Source organism: Myxocyprinus asiaticus, chromosome 7 (assembly GCF_019703515.2).
Source record: "Myxocyprinus asiaticus isolate MX2 ecotype Aquarium Trade chromosome 7, UBuf_Myxa_2, whole genome shotgun sequence".
NCBI classification, from domain to species: Eukaryota; Metazoa; Chordata; class Actinopteri; order Cypriniformes; family Catostomidae; genus Myxocyprinus; species Myxocyprinus asiaticus.
The window spans coordinates 13,886,220-13,905,188 of record NC_059350.1 but is presented as its reverse complement, the minus strand read 5'-3'; the positions used below and the strand labels follow the sequence as shown (position 1 = coordinate 13,905,188).

The following is an 18,969-nucleotide window of genomic DNA, read 5'->3' as shown; positions in this document are numbered from 1 at the left end:
AGAAGTAAAAACCTTTCCCGTAATATTGTGGTCTGCGTGAACGTAAGCTTGATGGGGTCCTGAGAGCGGGAATGAGGTCACACTGAAGTTTGTTTCCCGTCGGTCTGCTTTGCGGTTGCGCCGAACGCTCCACAGCGACCAGAGAGTGCAGAGCGCCTGCCTCAAACGAGCAAGAAATCATTGTTTTATTAAAGGTAAGTTACGCTCATTTTGAAGTATTATTTTTCTTTTTAGTGTAAACATATTATCATGGTAATTCGCGTTTCCAGAGTCTGCACAGGCGTCTTCAAAGAATGATTCCCTGGCCGGATGTTGATACCGTTAGGAAAAATGGTAGAGCAACGCGGCCAATCTGAGTGCCAATTATTAATAATAATAAAAACATATCCTCTTCATTTTTGATAGTTTTCAAAAACTGCTGGAGGTAATGAAATCCAAGCAAATGTTTGTATAGCCGCAGCCAGTTTTCGCCGACTCTTCTAAATATGTACATTGCATGATGAGAAAAGCCTCCTTCCACACATGTCTGGCATTATAGTTTATTATCAGTTAAAACCAGTAAGTATGTAGGCATCCTGCTTAGAGCAAACTGAAAATCCTAAAAAAAAAAATGAAAATCCTGTCATCGTTTATTTACGCTCATTCCCAAATCCGACTGACCTTTTGTCGTGGAACACAAAAGGGGGCCGAATGCGTTTATGCGCTAAAAAGAAAGACGCAGCGCAACAAACAGAACAGAACGCACGTGTCTTGAGACGCATTTTTAAAAGTGTACGTTCTTTTAAACATGACACGGCGTCTAGAAAACACGGCGCTCCTGTGCGAGTCTCAACGCGGCGCGACGTCCTTCTAGCCGCTAGAAGAACGTCGCGCCGCGTTTTTAGAATCTAGCGCATGTTTCCATAGAAAAACAACTGAAAACAGCGCAGACGGTAACGGAAAAACGTGTTCTGCGTGAACGGCCCCTTATGCACAACGTTCACTCTGCTTTTTTCCATATAATGAAAGCATCGTAGTGACAAAGGGCTGTCAAACTCCAAAAATAATAAAATGACAAAAAAGTAGTCCATTTAACTAGCTTTGTTTGAGGAACAGAGATTTAAAGGAATTGTTCACCCAAAAATGAAAATTCTCTCATCATTTACTCTCATGCCATCCCAGATGTGTATGACTTTCTTTTCTGCTGAACACAAATGAAGATTTTTAGAAGAATATTTCAGCTCTGTACGTCTTCACAATGCAAGTGAATGGATATCAACAATTTGAAGCTCCAAAAAGCATATAAAGGCATCGTAAAAGTAATCTTTATGACTCCAGTGGTTAACTCCATGTCTTCAGAAGCGATATGATAGGTGTGGGTGAGAAACAAATAAATATTCAAGTCCTTTTTTTTTTTTTTACTATCAATCTCCACTTTCACTTACAAATTTTTTGTGTGGCAATTTGCATTCTTCGTGCATATCGTCACCTACTGGGCACGGAGGAGATTTAACAGTAAAAAAGGACTTAAATATGTATCTGTTTCTCACCCACACCTATCATATCGCTTCTGAAGACATGGATTTAACCACTGGAGTTTTTTGGAGCTTCAAAGTTTTGGACCTTGTTGACTTGCATTGTGTGGATATTCTTGTAAAAATCTTCATTTGTGTTCTACAGAAGAAAAAAAGTCATACACATCTGGGATGGCATATGGGTGAGTAAAGGATGAGAGAATTTACATTTTTGGGTGAACTATCCCTTTAAGAGCTGCAGCAGAACCAAATATTTCCAACTAATTGATAATTTACATACACACCAATACGCTGATTACTCCCAAAAATCAGCTGACAATGCAAGAAATCTGCGTTTACATGACATTTGAAATAATCATGTTATTCATCGTTTCTGACGTCAATCTGTTAAGAGGCATGCACACAACATTTGCATACATTGGATAAGCTGGTAAGAATGGCGTTGAAGGTGTTTACATGCAACTCGAAATCAGGGTAATTGGCAGAAGTCTACCAGTGTCGATCAGTTTATTCTTGCGCCACTTTTGACCTTACACTGATAAAGGAACGCCGCTTAATGCGTTTACATGACCATACATGTTGTCGGCTTGGTAATCCTTAAATGCATACCTCAGGTGTTTAGTGACCTAGGACCTCATTCCACACCCTTTACCTCAGCCATTTTTTGGTGTTGTGCCCACACCCCTTTAGTATTCCTCAATCTCTCTCTTATAAATATTATAACAAACAAAACAAAAATGCCAAAATTGCAAACAAAAATATAGATTTTTATAATGGTTTAAGTACCAAAAGTGTATTGGGTCATTAGAGACACTAGGTATGTAATAGTGTTTTTTTTTTTTTTTAACTAGTTTTTTTTTAAGTTCACTATCAGAGGATATCTATTTCTTTGTTTATTACAAGAGGAATTAATTAATTAATTAATTATATTTATTTATCACACATACACATTTGCACATATACAGTGAAATTCTTTTTTTTCACATATCCCAGCTAAGCTGGGGTTAGAGTGCAGGGTCAGCCATGATACAGCACCCCTGGAGCAGATAGGGTCAAGGGCCTTGCTCAAGGGCCCAACAGTGGCATCTTGGCAGTGTTGGGGCTTGAACCCCCGACCTTCTGATCAGTAACCCAGAGCCTTAACCACTGAGCCACCACTGCCCCTAAATGGGTACTATATTCATGCAAATAAATACTATATCACATTGTTTTTCTATGCAACAATGAATAAACAACAATGGTGATTTATCAGTTTTCCATATGCGTGTACACACATTATAGCTACATGTTATTTCTGACTCAAGTTGGCTCTGTTGTTTCAGTGATTGACTTGATTTACATTTGACATTGCAATTTGATGAAGAAACAACATGAAAGTAAACTATAGCAAGAGTAACACATGAACAGTATGATATGACTATTGTCATTTGGTAATTGTTGTTGTGCATCTATTTAGTGCCTGAGAAAATACTTGTTTAGCTTATGTGTATCTAATGTGCATCTTGTATGTAGATTATGTGTTATGTGTAGCTCAATATGTGTTTGACAGCCAGTTGCATCTCAAGATATTTCAGTGTGAAAGTAATGAAGCATATTTTAGATTTGTCCTAATTTGTTGCATTTTCTCTTTGATATATGAAAAATAAAACATCAAAATAAACTAAACTATATTTTATTCTATTATTTTCTAATTGTCTTGAAATTATTAAAAATATCTGACACTATCTGGGCATTTTGTTGATCCATTTGTGATAGATATAAGTGCTGGGTCTCTAAAGACCCTAATACGTAAGAGTGTTTGGTGAAATTCCCATGCGTTCAAGGGTTAAGCATAATTGGTGTAAGAACGTGCATGTAAACGCATTCACTATTTACTCACCCTCATGTCGTTCAGACCCATTTGCTGTTTTTCACCCTTTGGAACACAAAAGAAATTTGTAGAATCTTTACATAGCTCTTTTCCACACAATGATAGTTCATAATGACCACAGACATTTAATCATTTGCGATGCCTTATCTGCCATTGACCATGGTTGTCAAGCTCCAAAGACAACAAAACATGGTCCAAATTATTTGAAAATGGAATGTCACACGTTTGACGTCATTAACACTAAAATGTGATTGGTTCTTGTGTCTGTCGTAACTGAACGCAATGTGCCAGTACAAATATGCAGGATGGAAAATTTAATTTTAGAGCCACAGAGGAGGGGAAGAATATCTGGAAATAGCAACCTAAATTTCAGGCTGTTCCTTGCACAAATGTATCATATGGCTTCACAAGGCTCAGAATATAACACACAAGTCGCATAAACTACATTTATGGTATTCATTTAAAAGTGCAATATGTAAAAATTTTCATGTAATATTCACCTTTTTTTTTTTTTTTTTTTGCCAATGTGTGAACGGCTTGTAATGCAACTTCCCAGACTTCCTAGATTGCCTATTAAAGCATGTAGACTGATTTTCATGCAAAGGGAGCGGGTCGGTTTTGCCGGGAAAATCTAAAGGATGTGACATTTATGCGTGCTCCGGAGAGCCTTGACTCAGTGCTTCTCTTCCGCTATTCAACAACGACAACATTCTGCAACACTAGGTAATGTTATCTTAGAGATGGAATCCAGCAAACATCTGACTCCCAGCACAACACCGACTCCTACACAAACTCAGAGTAAGCCAAAAAAAAAAAAAAAATGTATCTACTGAATCCCGTCTGGCTAAGCGGGAACTTGATCGTGGTCGAGCGAAAACTAGAGTGAACATCGGCAGGACTTTTGATTCCTGGAGGGACCATCGTTTGGTTTTGGGGATCAAAACTGACCCTGAATTGGTGTTCTTCTTATTGGACAGGTAAGCTTACATAACTGCAAAGCATGTGAAATATAGTGCCATAAGGATTGATCTGTGTAATTTTTGCTAAATTGATCTTGCCTGCTAACGCTGACGAATTGCAAGCTACCTTGCTTCGTAACTTTCAAATAATTTCAACGATCTTCTCTTTTATACTAAAAGTCATGTATACAGGATAAATTTAAGCAAATACGCTGGTTTCTTGATTGTAGTACAACATATGACATACAAAACATACAATAGTGCAACATAACAATGCAGTGCAACAGTAAACTGTCTGCTATAGTTTGGTAGTATGTGTGTATCAGTATGTTATGTTAGCTGATAAGTAGTTTTAGTTTAGTCACAAAGTTTGTAGTAAAACAGTCATAACTGTGTAATTTTAATTATGCTAGCTCATCTGTCAGCATGATGCTGGTGAATCACGTTCAGTCTCTTTGTATGTTACGTCATTGTTTTGGCCGATGCTCGCTCGCTCACTTCCCTATGGAGTGTGTGCACGAGCAACAGGTAGCTGGCTGCAGTTCACTTAACTGCCACAGGTGTCATTAATAACAAGGATTTCTGAATCTTACATACTGCATATTTAAATGTTGCGTCTTGGTCCTTTATGGAGCTTGACAGCTGTAGTCACTATAAACAGTCCTTGTGTGGAAAAGAGCAGCATGTGTATCTTTTGTGTTCTATGGAAAAAAACAAACATTTGGTGCATAGGGTGAGTAAATAATGATAAATATTTCATTTTTGGGTGAACTATTCAGTTAGCCTCATAGTGAATTGTAGCCCATCCACGTGGTTACATGTTGACCAGCAGCCATTAATGTGATCGTCTCACTCTCAACATATTTATATATCTTCTCTATTTAAAGGCACTTCAAAACGGGATGCACTCAACTGTGCTCTGTATAGCTGCACAATAGGAAGGTTGTGGGACACTGGCAGAAAGTCTGCCCTTTCACTTCTTTGTAAGGAACCCAACACCTACCAAACACAATGGAAGTGGAGGATCTGTTAGCGGTCAAGTTCAAGACTCTGGTTGAAGGACTCATGATGAAGACAACCTCAGAGATAGTTAAAATGTTCAGCAAAGTGCTGCTGAACACCAGAGTGGAGATCACCCGGAGCTGGAAGGAAATCAGCTCGCTGAAGCAGCAGTTGGAGCAGTGTGAGCTGCAGAAGGCAGAGGCCATCTTCAGGGCCCAGAGGTTGTCTGAATTAAAAGGAGAAGATTGCGAGGTGGAAGTATCAAGTATGGTTTCTCAGCTTGACACTTCCAACATGGACACTGTCTGGCCAGATGCCGAGGTGAGTGTGCATGTGTATTGTTGATTCTGTGGTGTCCTCCTTGTTTCCACTTTTCATGTTTCTAGTGCAGGCACAGGTTACACACAATTTTTATTTTATTGGATGCTGCTGTTTTATTAAAGCAGTGGTTTAACAAAAAATAGAGTGTTACTAATATTTGTCAAGTTTGTCCAGCTTTGGTTAAATAACTCAAGAGTAACAGCAAAATTTTGACTTTGTCACCTATGAAATGAAACTCAACGGAAATGTTTTTTGTATTTTACAGGGGTCTGAAGATGGAGCTGGGAATGCCTCAGTGGGGAACAGAGGTGTCAGTCAGAAGAATGCTAAAGCCAATGGGCCAGAGATGGCTCAGTCAAGTAATAGAGGTAATCTCAAATTTTAAGACAAGGTAAGAGAGAACTTTGGTGTTTTGGGAGAAATTAAAGTTTGACAGCATTACACATAAATCACAGCGAAAGACAACACTGTTTTTTAGTAAGTACCGCTAGACAATAAAAATTTAAATGAAAGTATTTATTCATCTTATGTCCACTGTGGCCACTAATGATCTAATTTAATGATTTGTTCTCACAGAAACTTAGTCACTTAGGTGATGTATGCTAGTCCGATTTGCATATGAAGGCAACTTGTATGTGCACTGTTTTCGGACAGCCTTTCAGGCAGGGTTTGAAATGAACACCTGCCAAATGCGGGTAAAAATCGGCAGTGGTGGGTAACCCCGTCACTTTTACAAGCCACTTTGGCGGGTGATGTTTTCAGGGTTTTTCCTGCATTGAAACTTCTGCAGCCGAAGCTAATTTAATTGCTTTCATTTTGTGTTCAACCCTTTATAAGCACTAAATATGACTCTCATAACTTAAACATTCATCTGTGATAAGATCACCAGAGCTCTGTGACAGTGCAGAGCGAAACTTGCGTGATTCAGTCGAGCTTCACTCGATATCGCGGCGGCCGGCAGAAACCGCAAAACTTCCATTTGAATTCTACAGAGAACATTCTAGTATAAAGCTTTATATGGAGGACTTCAAACCTCTCAAACTGTTAGACATCCTGTTTATTATAAACAGCAGTGAAAAAGTAAAGAGGAGACAAAAACACATCATCAGTTTTCAAAATACACATTATCTTTAATAAAAAATGTAATTTTTTTTTACACTAAATGGTAACTTGTATAGATTCATATTTAGTCTAGAGCGCAACAATGCCCGCCCACTTTTTCAGCCGTGTCGGTTCTGGAAGTATTTTTCCCATTCATTTTTCCCATTGACATTTCAAAAAATCCTTCATAAAAGAGTTCTAAACCATGAACCAAACCAACCAGCTCCGTGGTTTATTACAACATAACAAACACTGATTTGAGGCAAAAAAGTATTTGAAAATCGGATAAAAAGTTAAAGGTACAACACTTTACTTACCGTATTTTATGAGGGCACGAACTACAATCCCATGAAGCATTACAAATAATGTAATCGGATAAAATGGCAAATGGAGGAAAAGTCACCAAGACTTGTACTGCTCCGATAAAGGAAACCATTTTTCTTACGTTTGAAAAAGTGTTTTCGGTCAAAAATTATAGTTTAGGAAGTTTAATTTTCTCTTCTGTGGGCACAACTTCAATTTCTAATTCAAGTTTCTTATTTTCTTTATGTCCCTATGAAACAATACAATTATGTGCTGTCACAAAATTTTAGCAATACTGATTTGTCCATTTTCGTGTAGGTGCATCTGGCCGTGAGACCCAGAAAACCTCTGTAACTACTGCTGCAGTAGAAAACAGCCCAAAGCAAGTGCCATCAATGAAAGGGAGACGAGGTTCAAAGTTTCGCTTTCCATCACAGCCCACGTCTAGAATCACCGCCAATGGACCATCTACAAGTATAGGCACATTAACAATTAACCCCAAATCAGAGGAGATTAAGACTGTGGTGAAAAAAAGAAAATATAACAAAAAGAAGCATGTTAATAGTACTTCTCACGCTCTTCGAGATAGACAGCGGCTCAACGTACAGAGACGTTGCCTGTGTTGTTCATCAGACGAGTGCTATCTTCAGTCAAGCCCCTCCAGAGCACATCACCCTAGTGTGTATGTCTGTCGTAAATGTGAAAAAAGGTTTAAAACACATCTCCTGTTCAAGACTCACAAGTGCTCAATGCCTCAGAGTTGTTACCGGTGTGGGCAGATGTTCACTACTCTGCAGGGGCTGGCAGCACACAATCGGGAAGTCAGCCCATCGAGCAGATCTCTGTTCAGGTGTAATCAGTGCGAGCAAATGTTTGTCACTCAGTGCGCTTGGAGCTTGCACAAAAGAATCCACACCAGTGGCATGCCTGCACAGTATGTTCATTCCCAAACCTTTAGTGTGCCCAAGGAATTTAAGTTAGAGGTTTGTCTTGAGAGAATTTCTGACTCTCAGATCAAAGCGGCCTTATCCACCAAAAAATATTCCTGGATAGAAAACCCAACCAGTCATACATCTTCAAAAAAGACACTTTTGAGTGAACCGCAAAATTTGACTGCGACCAGTTACAGTGAAGAATCTACATCGGTGAACATGCTTGAGACCAACAAGACACAAGTATCACCCCCCAGTGTGGCCCAAACTGTGGCAGAAAGCCTGAACTCAAGATCAGGAACTTTTTCAGATTCCAGTGTTGAACAGTCAAATGTCAGGAAAGTATATGCAGTAATGGCAAGTTCCTCTTGCCAAATTCAGTTTAATGAAGATGCAAATGGCTTGATGTCACCAATTGTACATGGATCTGATAAAGTAACAGATGATGGAAAACATTCCAGTGAAAGTGATGAGTCAGGGCTCTGTTCTCCTTCAAGAAAACGCAAAATGGCTGGTAAGTGTTTCGATTTTAAAAACCGAAGCTGTTGTTTGGACATTTATAAATTAGGGGACTGAATTCAGTATGCTTCATTATTTTAGTCTGATTCTTTTTCCCATTCTGATTCTTAGATTGTTCTCATGATGCATATGATGGTATATTTCCTGTTGAAAAAATTCTGAGATGGAGAAACAATAAGGTAAGACAAAATGAGAAGTACATTTTATCCTTCGTCCCAGCCATAGATTAATTTAACGGAAATTGTCATCATGCTTTATTTTAACATGCATTTCATTTAAAAAGGGAAGAAATGAAGTTCGAGTCAAGTGGATGCCATGCTCGTTGTGGTAAGTTTTTACTCCATGGCCATTCTCTATCCTTTCACTGACCTTTAGAATTAAATGGGCCATTTTTATCTGATGTGCCTTCAATACTTCTATTTAAGCCCCCTCTTGTCATGTAAAAAAAGTCACAAGGATTACTCGTGGGCTTCAAATTTTGCTGTTGGTTCCAGTATAGTAGAGATCTGCATGTGCATTAAAAGAATAGTTCACTAAAAAGGATCATTCTCTCAACATTTACTCACATTTACTTTATGCAGTCTCAAACTTGTATGACTTTCTTTCTTCCACTAAACAAAAACAAAGATATTTTGATGGAGATATAAGATGTATTTGTCCATACAATGCAAGTCAATGGGGTCCAACACTTTCTAACTCCAAAAAGGACATTAAGACAGCATAAAGGTAACCCATAAACTCAAATAATTTAATCCATGTTTTCTGAAGCGAGTATATGCGTATATAGCACTTAGTGCATGCGTCAAGTGCAAGAAACTGTAATCAGGCTTCAAATCATGATTGCTACAAGGAGAATGCAGATGGCAAGATGTACATTGAAAAAGAAGTTACATTGCAGTCTGTTCTCACCCAAAACTGATCCAATCGCTTCAGAAGACATGGATTAAACCAGGTCGGGTGGCAGACCTCTACAGTATAGTTGGCAATTCCCAGTCCTTCAATAACAGTATATTTGCAAATCCTGTAATACATTGTCACAGGTTCACAAAACAATCTGCACTGTAATGTGCCATATAAGCTGTTAAGGTCAGACTGAAATGATCAGGGATCTTGTTAAAAATAAATGTAAGCCATTTTTGGGATCCTTCAGAAGGATATGCAGAGTGAACATAGCCAGGAAAGGCACAAGAACAGCTGGACATACTGAAAACCGAATAGGTGCTGTTGATGTGTAAATGTGTTAATGTCATGGGAAATGTATGGAACTGAAGTTCGAAATGAGCCGCCCTCACACCTAAATTTCAATAGATAATTTTATGTTGGGGAGGAAGTTTTAAGTTCTGAAAATTACATTGTTTTCATAATACTTTGAACTCTTTATTTTAAAAGATCTAGGATTGTTTTTATTTTTTATGATATGACCATTTAACTTAAAGACATCACCATGCCCAATTGCGACCAGTTTTATGCTACCCCCAATGCAATGTTAAAGACTAAAGTACACATCTCGCATACTATGTGATGCAAATTTCATCAGTTTGCTTTGACTGTCCGTGTTCAACCCATTTTTTTCTTGCCACGCGTACCTGTAGTTGACTGTACAAAAGAGTATCACTGAGCAGCCGTCGGCCTCATTTACACCTGGTATTAACAACGTTTGGGAGATCCGTTGGAAACAGGATGATGCTAAAAACAGGTGTAAACTGGGTCCAAAACTTTTTGAAATTTGTTCACTTCAACCACATTCGGACGTTGGTCGAAAACACGTGACCACTCATCTGTTCAAATGCATTTGAACAGCAACAAAGTGCCGCTTACTCACCTGTTTCTCAACCACTGCGCAAAAAAAGTTTTAAAGATCGCCAGTTACAAGTGGTTTTAGAAGGAAATAACCTTCCGATTTAAACATTTTAAAAACCGCATACATATACATGCACAAGACTACACAGAACTTCCTCAGTATTTCTGATATCAACATGCAGTGACACAAATGTGAGCATACAATTGAATCCATGCACAGCTGAAGCTCAGTTAATACAGATACTCCGTTAAAATAACCACATTCTGTTCTAAACGTCATGTTTGCGCTTAAATTAAATGCAGGTATAATATGGATAAATGCACAGTTTTTTCCCTCTTTCTCTTTACTTTTTTGCACTTTATTATCATGCAGTAATGCACTAATCAGAGACCTTCCCTTCGAAATCCGAACACAAGTGATCAAAAGAGACATGTATCACGACCAGGGGTAAGCAGTAGAGCTGTTAAAAAGGATGTTTAAAGCCATGATAAAATGATGGAGAAAGGACCTCTTAATTAGTGTTGGGAATCGTAAGTAATTTTACGATTCCGGTTCCAGTAATTCTTTTAGTGCTTTTTTTTTTTTTTTTTAAAGAATTATTTAGAAATGAGAAATGCAATTCTTACTGCATTTACTACCCTCTGCTGTCTATTACCGAATGATGAGATCATTTCAGATTTTTACAGAGCAGATTTAACAAATCAGAAATAAATTGAATACAGTTCTTGTAAAAGGTGTTTGCAGACTTTTTAGAGACATAAATACAATCCAATAATAGATCCTTACTCTATTTTAAATAATCTAAACCAACATGAAATGTGATGGCACATTTCATTAATTCATTTATTATTTTATAAAATTCCACTTATTACAACAAAACTTGATTTAATAGAGACACAGGCCATCATTAAATAAACAGAAACAGTTCCAGAGACGGTTTAGACTGTGTTTTGTAGCCTAATGTTGTACTTCAGGCTTGTGAGACTTCAACAGTTCTTGTTTAATTTTGATTTGGACATTCATAACTTGCACATCAGTATAAGATTACTGCAAGTGCTATATGTTTCGTGCTGTAGATTCAAAAGAACCGGCTCATTAGAATGGTTCTTTCGGGATCTGATTATACCGGAAGCAACATATGTTTGCGTTGTTGGTTCAAAAGAACCGGCTCCTTTGAATAATTATTACATGAATCGAACTGTACCAGAAGCGCATATGTTTCGCGCTGTAAAAAGAGCCAGCTCGTTCAATTGGGAATTAGATGAGGAACTGTTTTTACGCTGTAGAGTTAGTAGAGGGCAGCGCTGCTGTAGAGATGCGCTGCTGGAAACACTGTCAGAGTATTTGAGGACGGTATTCCAGCCACATTGGTGGAAAATTGCACATTGGAGAACCGTTAATGGATCCGAAAGTCACGAAGATCATACGATCCCGATATTTTTTAAAGAATAGAACCGGTTCTGAACAAGAACTGGTTCTTGGTTCTCAACCCTACTCCTATGCTATTTGATGTAACAAACCAAGCCCAGATGGGACCTGTGTTCAAAATCAAGTATTCTTCAGCCTATGTAACCACAGTAGCATGTCAAGTCTATCACCAAAATGCAGAGTGAGACATATTTGTTTGCAGTCGCTCTTCATGTGAAGTATTGCTGTAGGGAAGCGGATAGCCACAGTCTGCCGGCTGATTAATATTTTGGAGGATGAGAGTTTAAGAGATTTTATGCCCATTGTAATGAAAATGCAACCTATCTGGGGACTGGTTCTTTCAATTAGTCAAACTCCCAGTTAGATTTTGGGAAACGTTTAATGTTACTTGAATTGGTGCTATTTTAGTACATTTCCATCTTTATACTGTGGAAGGCTTTGTTTGGAAAATGTTAATAAAGCATTATATTGTTACATATTGTTTTGTTTCCTGAGATGGAAAATAAAAGAATTACATGTAGTGTCAAATTTCAGCACTTTCAAATTTTGTGTGATTAACCGCGATTAACTACAGTTTGTTTTGCGATTAATCGTGATTAAAAAATATTAGCGGCTGACAGCACTAGTAAACAATAATGTGTCTTGCCTGACCTTGTGATCCGAACTCACAAAATGCTACGGTATAAACAAGGCCCTACAGTTTATGCATTGAACACGTTCATATGGGCTCGTGGTCAAAAGAGCATATTTTAAAAAGGCTAGAATCCCTGACTGAGCGCAAGTTGTAATGGCATGCAGAAAAGTTAAATGGAGCCTAGTCTTAAGATGTCTATACATCTCAACATGTTGTATAATAATGAAAAGCTTGCAAGTCTAATGGCAGTTAACTTCTAATTTCTGTCTTTTCTTAGTGGGGCAAAATTTCAGAACACATGGGAGCCAGCAGAGAGCTTTCCAGGTTATTTGGATGACAAGAATGAAGAGCCATAGACATATGAAAATGAACAAATGATATATAATGTTGACAGTGTTTTTATGAATTCCTGTGTTTACACTATAAGAATGTATTCTTTGCATTGCAGTTAATTTAACATGTTCTCACCGAACAAGTAATTTCTGCCACAGTATATTTTGTTACAACAGGTTCCGTTGTTGTACCATTCCTGGCCAATGACAGCTGTGTTTAGTTAAATAGGTGGTGTTTAATATAAGACATGATCTCAAGTGCCTGAGATTGAAAGCTTGTTTTATAGCTTGTCATATTATGGCCATCCAACAATTTAGTTCATGAATTTAGATGTATTTGACTGTGTTCTCTTAATATTCATCTCTCTGTAATCCCTTTTTGTAATTGTAGCTTTCAAATAGTATTTTAAATGTTGCGCAGTGTTTTAGATGTTTATGCTAAACCTTATTTTGATGGATTTTTTAACTCTACCAAGCAATTTGATTTGTGGGTTAATTTACTACACTACCAATAATAGTTATAAGCTCAACCCAGTTAATGACAGTGGCCTGCTCTCAACTTGTATATTAGTCTACTTACAGCTGATGTGAAGCATGATATTATTGCATTTGTTGCAGGCTGGTGAAATAATAAAGAGGTACATGTATTGAAATACCCACAAACCTGAATAAATAATTTTCAAACCTGCAATGCTCTGAAATTTCAATCTCACTGAAAATCTCACATCATGAAGACTCTGGAGTGGCTGTTCTTAGCACATCTGAGACCCCTTGTTGGTTCATCACTGGAGGCCCCTTCAGCTTGCCTACCATATGGGTTATTTGGACACTTTACAATAAGGTTACATTTGTTAACATTAGTTAACACATTAGTTTTCATGAACTAACAATAAACAATACTTTTGCAGCATTTATTTATCTTGGTTTATGTTGATTTCAACCAGGTTTGGCTCCAGCTTTAAATGATGTAATGTAGGCCAAAATGGGCAGAACAGTAGGAGGTGATGGTGTGGTTGTCAAGATGGGCCAAGCTCATGACTGGCCCCCCTATGGAGCCAGGCCTGATTTCAGCATAAACTATGGATGAGTTCAGAATTGCATACTACCCATACCTCTCATACTACTGCCATATATGTATATGGCAGAAATAATAATAGTATGGTAATATGCAATTCCGAACTCAGTGTATTACATTTTTAAAATCAAAGCTTCTATATGTTAAAGGTGCACTCAGTAATTTTTGATCACATTGCATTGGACTTACACTTACACCTAGGGGCTAGGATGCAGCATTGTTCAAACTCGATAGTTTTCAGTTACAGATGCCATTGTAGAAATTCACCACTCACAGCCAGCCAGGATTAATTAAATCCCAGAGTGAAAGTGTCCAATAATAGGGCAGTTAATGAGATTAAACAAGTAGTATTCGGCTGGTCATGTGATCCTAACATGGCAGCCCCCATGAAGGGACCCTCTCCATGTAGAATAAAACAGCTTTTATAAGGTTACTTTTTTTTCTCTCTTCAAAAATTTTTTTTTTCTCTCTTCAAATTTTTTTTTCTCTCTCTTCAGTATGGTTTAGAAAGACCAACAATTTCAAACAAAAAAATAACTCCAGTTGTTATGCGACAGAGAAAGCATTAAAAGCATAAGATTACATGTTTACTGATAGTGGCACCTGGTGGACAAGGTTGGTACCGCATGCATTTTTTTGAAGAGAAAAAAAATAATTTTTGAAGAGAGAAAAAATTTTAAGACTTAGGCTCAGGAAGGAACTGAGACACAACTTTTTTTTTTTTTTTTTTTTTTTTTTTACCGTGCGGTTCAGAGCCACCGTAATAAGGCATTATTAAAACCTTAAAAATGCACGACAACCGTTAAATGACACACAGGATTGGGAGGGTTATACTTTAATACTAAATATACTTTTACAATGCATTCCACTATAGATTACAGAATTCCATGCTGTAAAATGTAATTTGTAACATATTCCATTAGATTACTCAAGGTCAGCAATGTAATCTAAGTATTTAGGATTACTTCTTTGGCACTGTCAGATATTTTCACTTGTTTTGACCATTAAAAGTTAATAAAAGAAAAAAAGCCAGTACAGTAAGACAAAATCCACCTATATTAAAAATTAATTCTCTGAAGAAAAAAAAAAAAAAAACGGAACATCTTAGTGTTGCTTATAAAACACTGTAAATGTATCTTGTTTTAAGGATTTTTAGATAGTTTTACAGGAAAACAATACAGAAAACAAAATAAGATTTTTCCAGTACACCATTTCCCTGATTTTAATGATCTCACTATAGAGAAAAAAAAATTATCTCATGTGGATTTTCTTGATAGAAAAAAAAAATAATGTAATTGTGCCTGATAACAGGTGCATGTAAAATGGCTAGAAATAGCATTTTAGCTTAGCATAAAGCTAAGTGTTCACATGTCAGTTTACACAATGTTAACTATTTCTGCTGCTCCAAACTTAATTTGAAACCCCACAGAGTGTACACAAGGACATCGTCTTCTGACTGTATAGCATCATTTTCACCTTTTCGCTCATAACAGTGTGAAAGCGCCCTCTGTCTGCTCATATGCATCATCATAAGAAAGTGTTTCAAACACTCATCGGATTGCATTGTTTATACGGATAAATGTTTTCCAACAAAGAAGAAAAAAATATGCAAAGTAATCTCTACAGTAATCAACATCTTTTTTGATTGTAACTGTATTCTGATTACCAATGATTTAAATTGTAACTGTAGTGGAATACAGTTACTAATATTTTGTATTTTAAATACAGTTGAAGTCAGAAGTTTACATATACCTTAGCCAAATTCATTTAAACTCAGTTTTTCACAATTCCTGACATTTAATCATAGAAAACATTCCCTGTTTTAGGTCAGTTAGGATCACTACTTTATTTTAAGAATGTGAAATATCAGAATAATAGTATTACATACACTTTGTTAGTATTTGGCAGCATTGCCTTTAAATTGTTTAACTTGGGTCAAATGTTTTGGGTAGCTTTCCACAAGCTTCTTACAATAAACTGCTGGAATTTTGGCCCATTCCTCCAGACAGAACTGGTGTAACTGAGTCAGGTTTGTAGGCCTCCTTGCTCACACACCCTTTTTCAGTTCTGCCCACAAATTTCCTAACGGACTGATGTCAGGGCTTTGTGTTGGCCACTCCAATACCTTGACTTTGTTGTCCTTAAGCCATTTTGCCATAAATTTGGAGGTATGGTTTGGGCCATTGTCCATTTGGAAAACCCATTTGTGACCGAGCTTTAACTTCCTGACTGATGTCTTGAGATGTTGCTTCAATATATCCACATCATTTTCCTTCCTCATGATGCCACCTATTTTGTGAAATACACCAGTCCCTCCTGCAGCAAAGCACCCCACAAAATGGTGCTGCCACCCCCATGCTTCATGGTTGGGATGGTGTCCTTTGGCTTGCAAGCCTCACCCTTTTACCTCCAAACATAATGGTCATTATGGCCAAACAGTTCAGTTTTTGTTTCATTAGACCAGAGGACATTTCTACAAAAAGTAAGATCTTTGGGAGGCGGGACCTTCACAAAGCAAAAATGAAATTCAATACGTTCTTGACCTGAGAGCAAAACTCTACACACTGGGCCGACTATCACTGGAGAATTTGCTACAGGCTCAAGAATGTCAGTCTGTATAATAGGGGAGCTCGGCTATGGGAATTTGCACCAGGAGATAAAGTTCTTGTATTACTGCCCACATCGAGCTCTAAATTACTCGCAAAGTGGCAAGGGCCCTTTGAGGTCACATGGCGAGATGGGGAAGTCGATGATGAGGTAGTGTGTTCGGATAGAGGTGGGGCTCTTCAAATTTACCACCTCAACCTACAAAACCATGGAGAGACGCGGTCTCCTTGGTGATGGTATTTCCTGAGAGGGAGGAGCTCGGCCTGGAGGTGAGTCTAAAAGCCAATAAGTTCACCCCGGTCCCTTGCGGAGACCACCTCTCGCCGTCACAACGGAGGTTGCCAGTTGCAAAATAATTTCTCTGACGTGTTCTCGCCTCTCCCTGGCCATACTAATCTCATAAAACGGTACATCGAGACAACCCCAGGGGTAGTGGTACGTAGTCGTCCCTACCGCTTACCTGAACACAAGAAACAAGTAGTACGGGAAGAATTAAAGGCCATGCTCGATATGGGCATAATAGAAAAATTGTATTGACGAACTGCTCCATCGGTTGGGCTCAGTTCACTTTTATCCTTAAAGCCGATGTCTCGTGAGAAAACGGCCTTTATTTGGGGCCCCGGCTACGTTTCAGTGTCTTATGGACCGAGTGATGAGACCTCATGCTGCATTTGCCGCTGCTTATTTGGATGATATCATTATTTACAGTAATGATCGGCAACGGCATATGCAGCATCTGAGGGTGGTTCTGAGGTCGCTGCGACGAGCAGGGCTCACAGCAAACCCGAAGAAGTATGCAACTGGGTGGGTGGAGGTACGGTATCTGGAGTTCCAATTGGGTCATGGGCAGGTGCAACCTCAGATTGATAAAACCGCAATGATTGTGACCTGCCTGAGACCCAAGACCAAAAAGGAGGTGAGACAGTTTCTATCGAAGGTTTGCGCCTAATTTTTCCGACATCACCAGCCCGCTGACTGATCTCACTAAAAAGGGAGCCCCAGACCCGGTCCAGTGGACGGAGCCATGCCAACAAGCTTTCGCAGGTAAAAGCTGCACTTTGTGGCGGGCCGCTTCTGCATTCCCTTGATTTCTCTCTCCCTTTTGTTTTACAGACGGACGCATCGGACAGGGGGCTGGGTGCTGTTCTATCCCAAGTGGTGGAGGGGGAGGAGCACCCGGTGCTGTACATTAGTCGGAAGCTGTCTATGAGAGAGACGAAGTACAGCACCATAGAGAAGGAGTGTCTGGCCATCAAGCGGGTGGTCCTCACTCTCCGCTACTATTTGTTGGGGCAAGCATTCACCCTCTGTTCGGACCACGCGCCGCTCCAGTGGTTCCACCGCATGAAGGATGCCAATGCCCAGATCACCCGTTGGTATCTGGCACTCCAGCCATTTAAGTTCGAGGTGGTCCACAGACCATGGGCACATATGGCAGTCACGGACTTCCTCTCCAGAAAAGGGGGGGGAGTGGGCAGTCCGGATGGTTCCCCGGTTCGCCCATCTGGGGAGAGGGAAAGCAGTAAGACATCCAACTGAGATGAATTTTGACTAATTATCAACTCCGTGTTCACAGTGAGAGTCGGGGGAGATAAAAGAAGGCCCAGTCCACCGAAAGGCAGAGAGAGCTCGGCTGAGAAGCTGTTTGTGTGTTTGAATTGAAGCTTCACCTCACCTCGAAGCTGACAACGGTGATGATTTTCTTAATGGAAAAACTGGCACAAACAAGTAATCAGTAAAGGAAGACGAATGCCTTAAAGCTGCTATAGCGAGCAGCCCCCTCTATTGGTAAAAATGAACAGTACAAGATTGACCTTGTTGCCGGTGGGCTTCAATAGCAGCTTTCTTGCCATGTATTTTCACTTAGCGGACTGTTTTGAACGCTCAATAAAAACGGGGACATTTCCGGGGACAGCTCCAGTCAAAAACCGGTACTGTCCCCTGAAAATGGTGATGTCTGGTCACCCTAGCCTAAACCAATATGAAATGTTTGGTGTTGCCAGAACGACCGACCCTGTTCAGAGACTGACTTTATTGACTTTATTTTTCTTGTCAAGGAAATAAAGATGCACTAGCAAACACAGTAAACTGTGCCATACAGAAAGAACCATATGTAATATAAATACATTTATTTGGACAAACATTATAAACACTGTTCACAAATATCAATATTCTCTGTACAACAACTTTGAAACAATATGTATTATTAAAAGCACTTCACAAATACATTTCATTTATACTGAATAATAATGTCCACATTTTTTTTTCAAATAATTTTTTATTTTTTTCCCCCTAAAGGAAAGACATGGACATCCTGCAAATGAAGGAAATTTGCAGGGTAAAGGGAAATCAAATTACAATTCATTTTAAGCATCATAAACCATCTCACTACCTATGTCACATCTCATAATTATGGTCTTCCAGTATAGAATTCACCCATTGAGCATCACAGAATGAAACAGATAAAATATCACCACAGTTCATTTAACCAAACTTATCTGGAAGGAATAAATACCACTGTTCGTTTTTAAACTGTCTTCAAAACACGTGAAGCAAATGCAAAGGCCAACG

At 38.7% G+C, this 18,969-nt stretch overlaps 1 protein-coding gene across 2 annotated transcripts; it reads left to right on the top strand.

The window, feature by feature from the left end:
- Nucleotides 1–106: 106 nt before the first annotated feature.
- zgc:66472 (uncharacterized protein LOC327494 homolog) lies at nucleotides 107–13,531 on the top strand. Of its 2 annotated transcripts, XM_051703413.1 has the most exons (8): nucleotides 115–194; nucleotides 3,941–4,361; nucleotides 5,231–5,666; nucleotides 5,932–6,034; nucleotides 7,389–8,516; nucleotides 8,633–8,700; nucleotides 8,805–8,848; nucleotides 12,662–13,531. In XM_051703413.1, the coding sequence occupies exons 3-8, from the start codon at nucleotides 5,355–5,357 to the stop codon at nucleotides 12,738–12,740; spliced, it is 1,734 nt and encodes a 577-aa protein (XP_051559373.1). In that variant the 5' UTR covers nucleotides 115–194; nucleotides 3,941–4,361; nucleotides 5,231–5,354; the 3' UTR covers nucleotides 12,741–13,531. The 2 variants fall into 2 exon arrangements, with proteins under 2 accessions (XP_051559374.1, XP_051559373.1); XM_051703414.1 differs by lacking the exon at nucleotides 3,941–4,361 and having other exon boundaries at nucleotides 107–194.
- The last annotated feature ends 5,438 nt before the right edge of the window (nucleotides 13,532–18,969 follow it).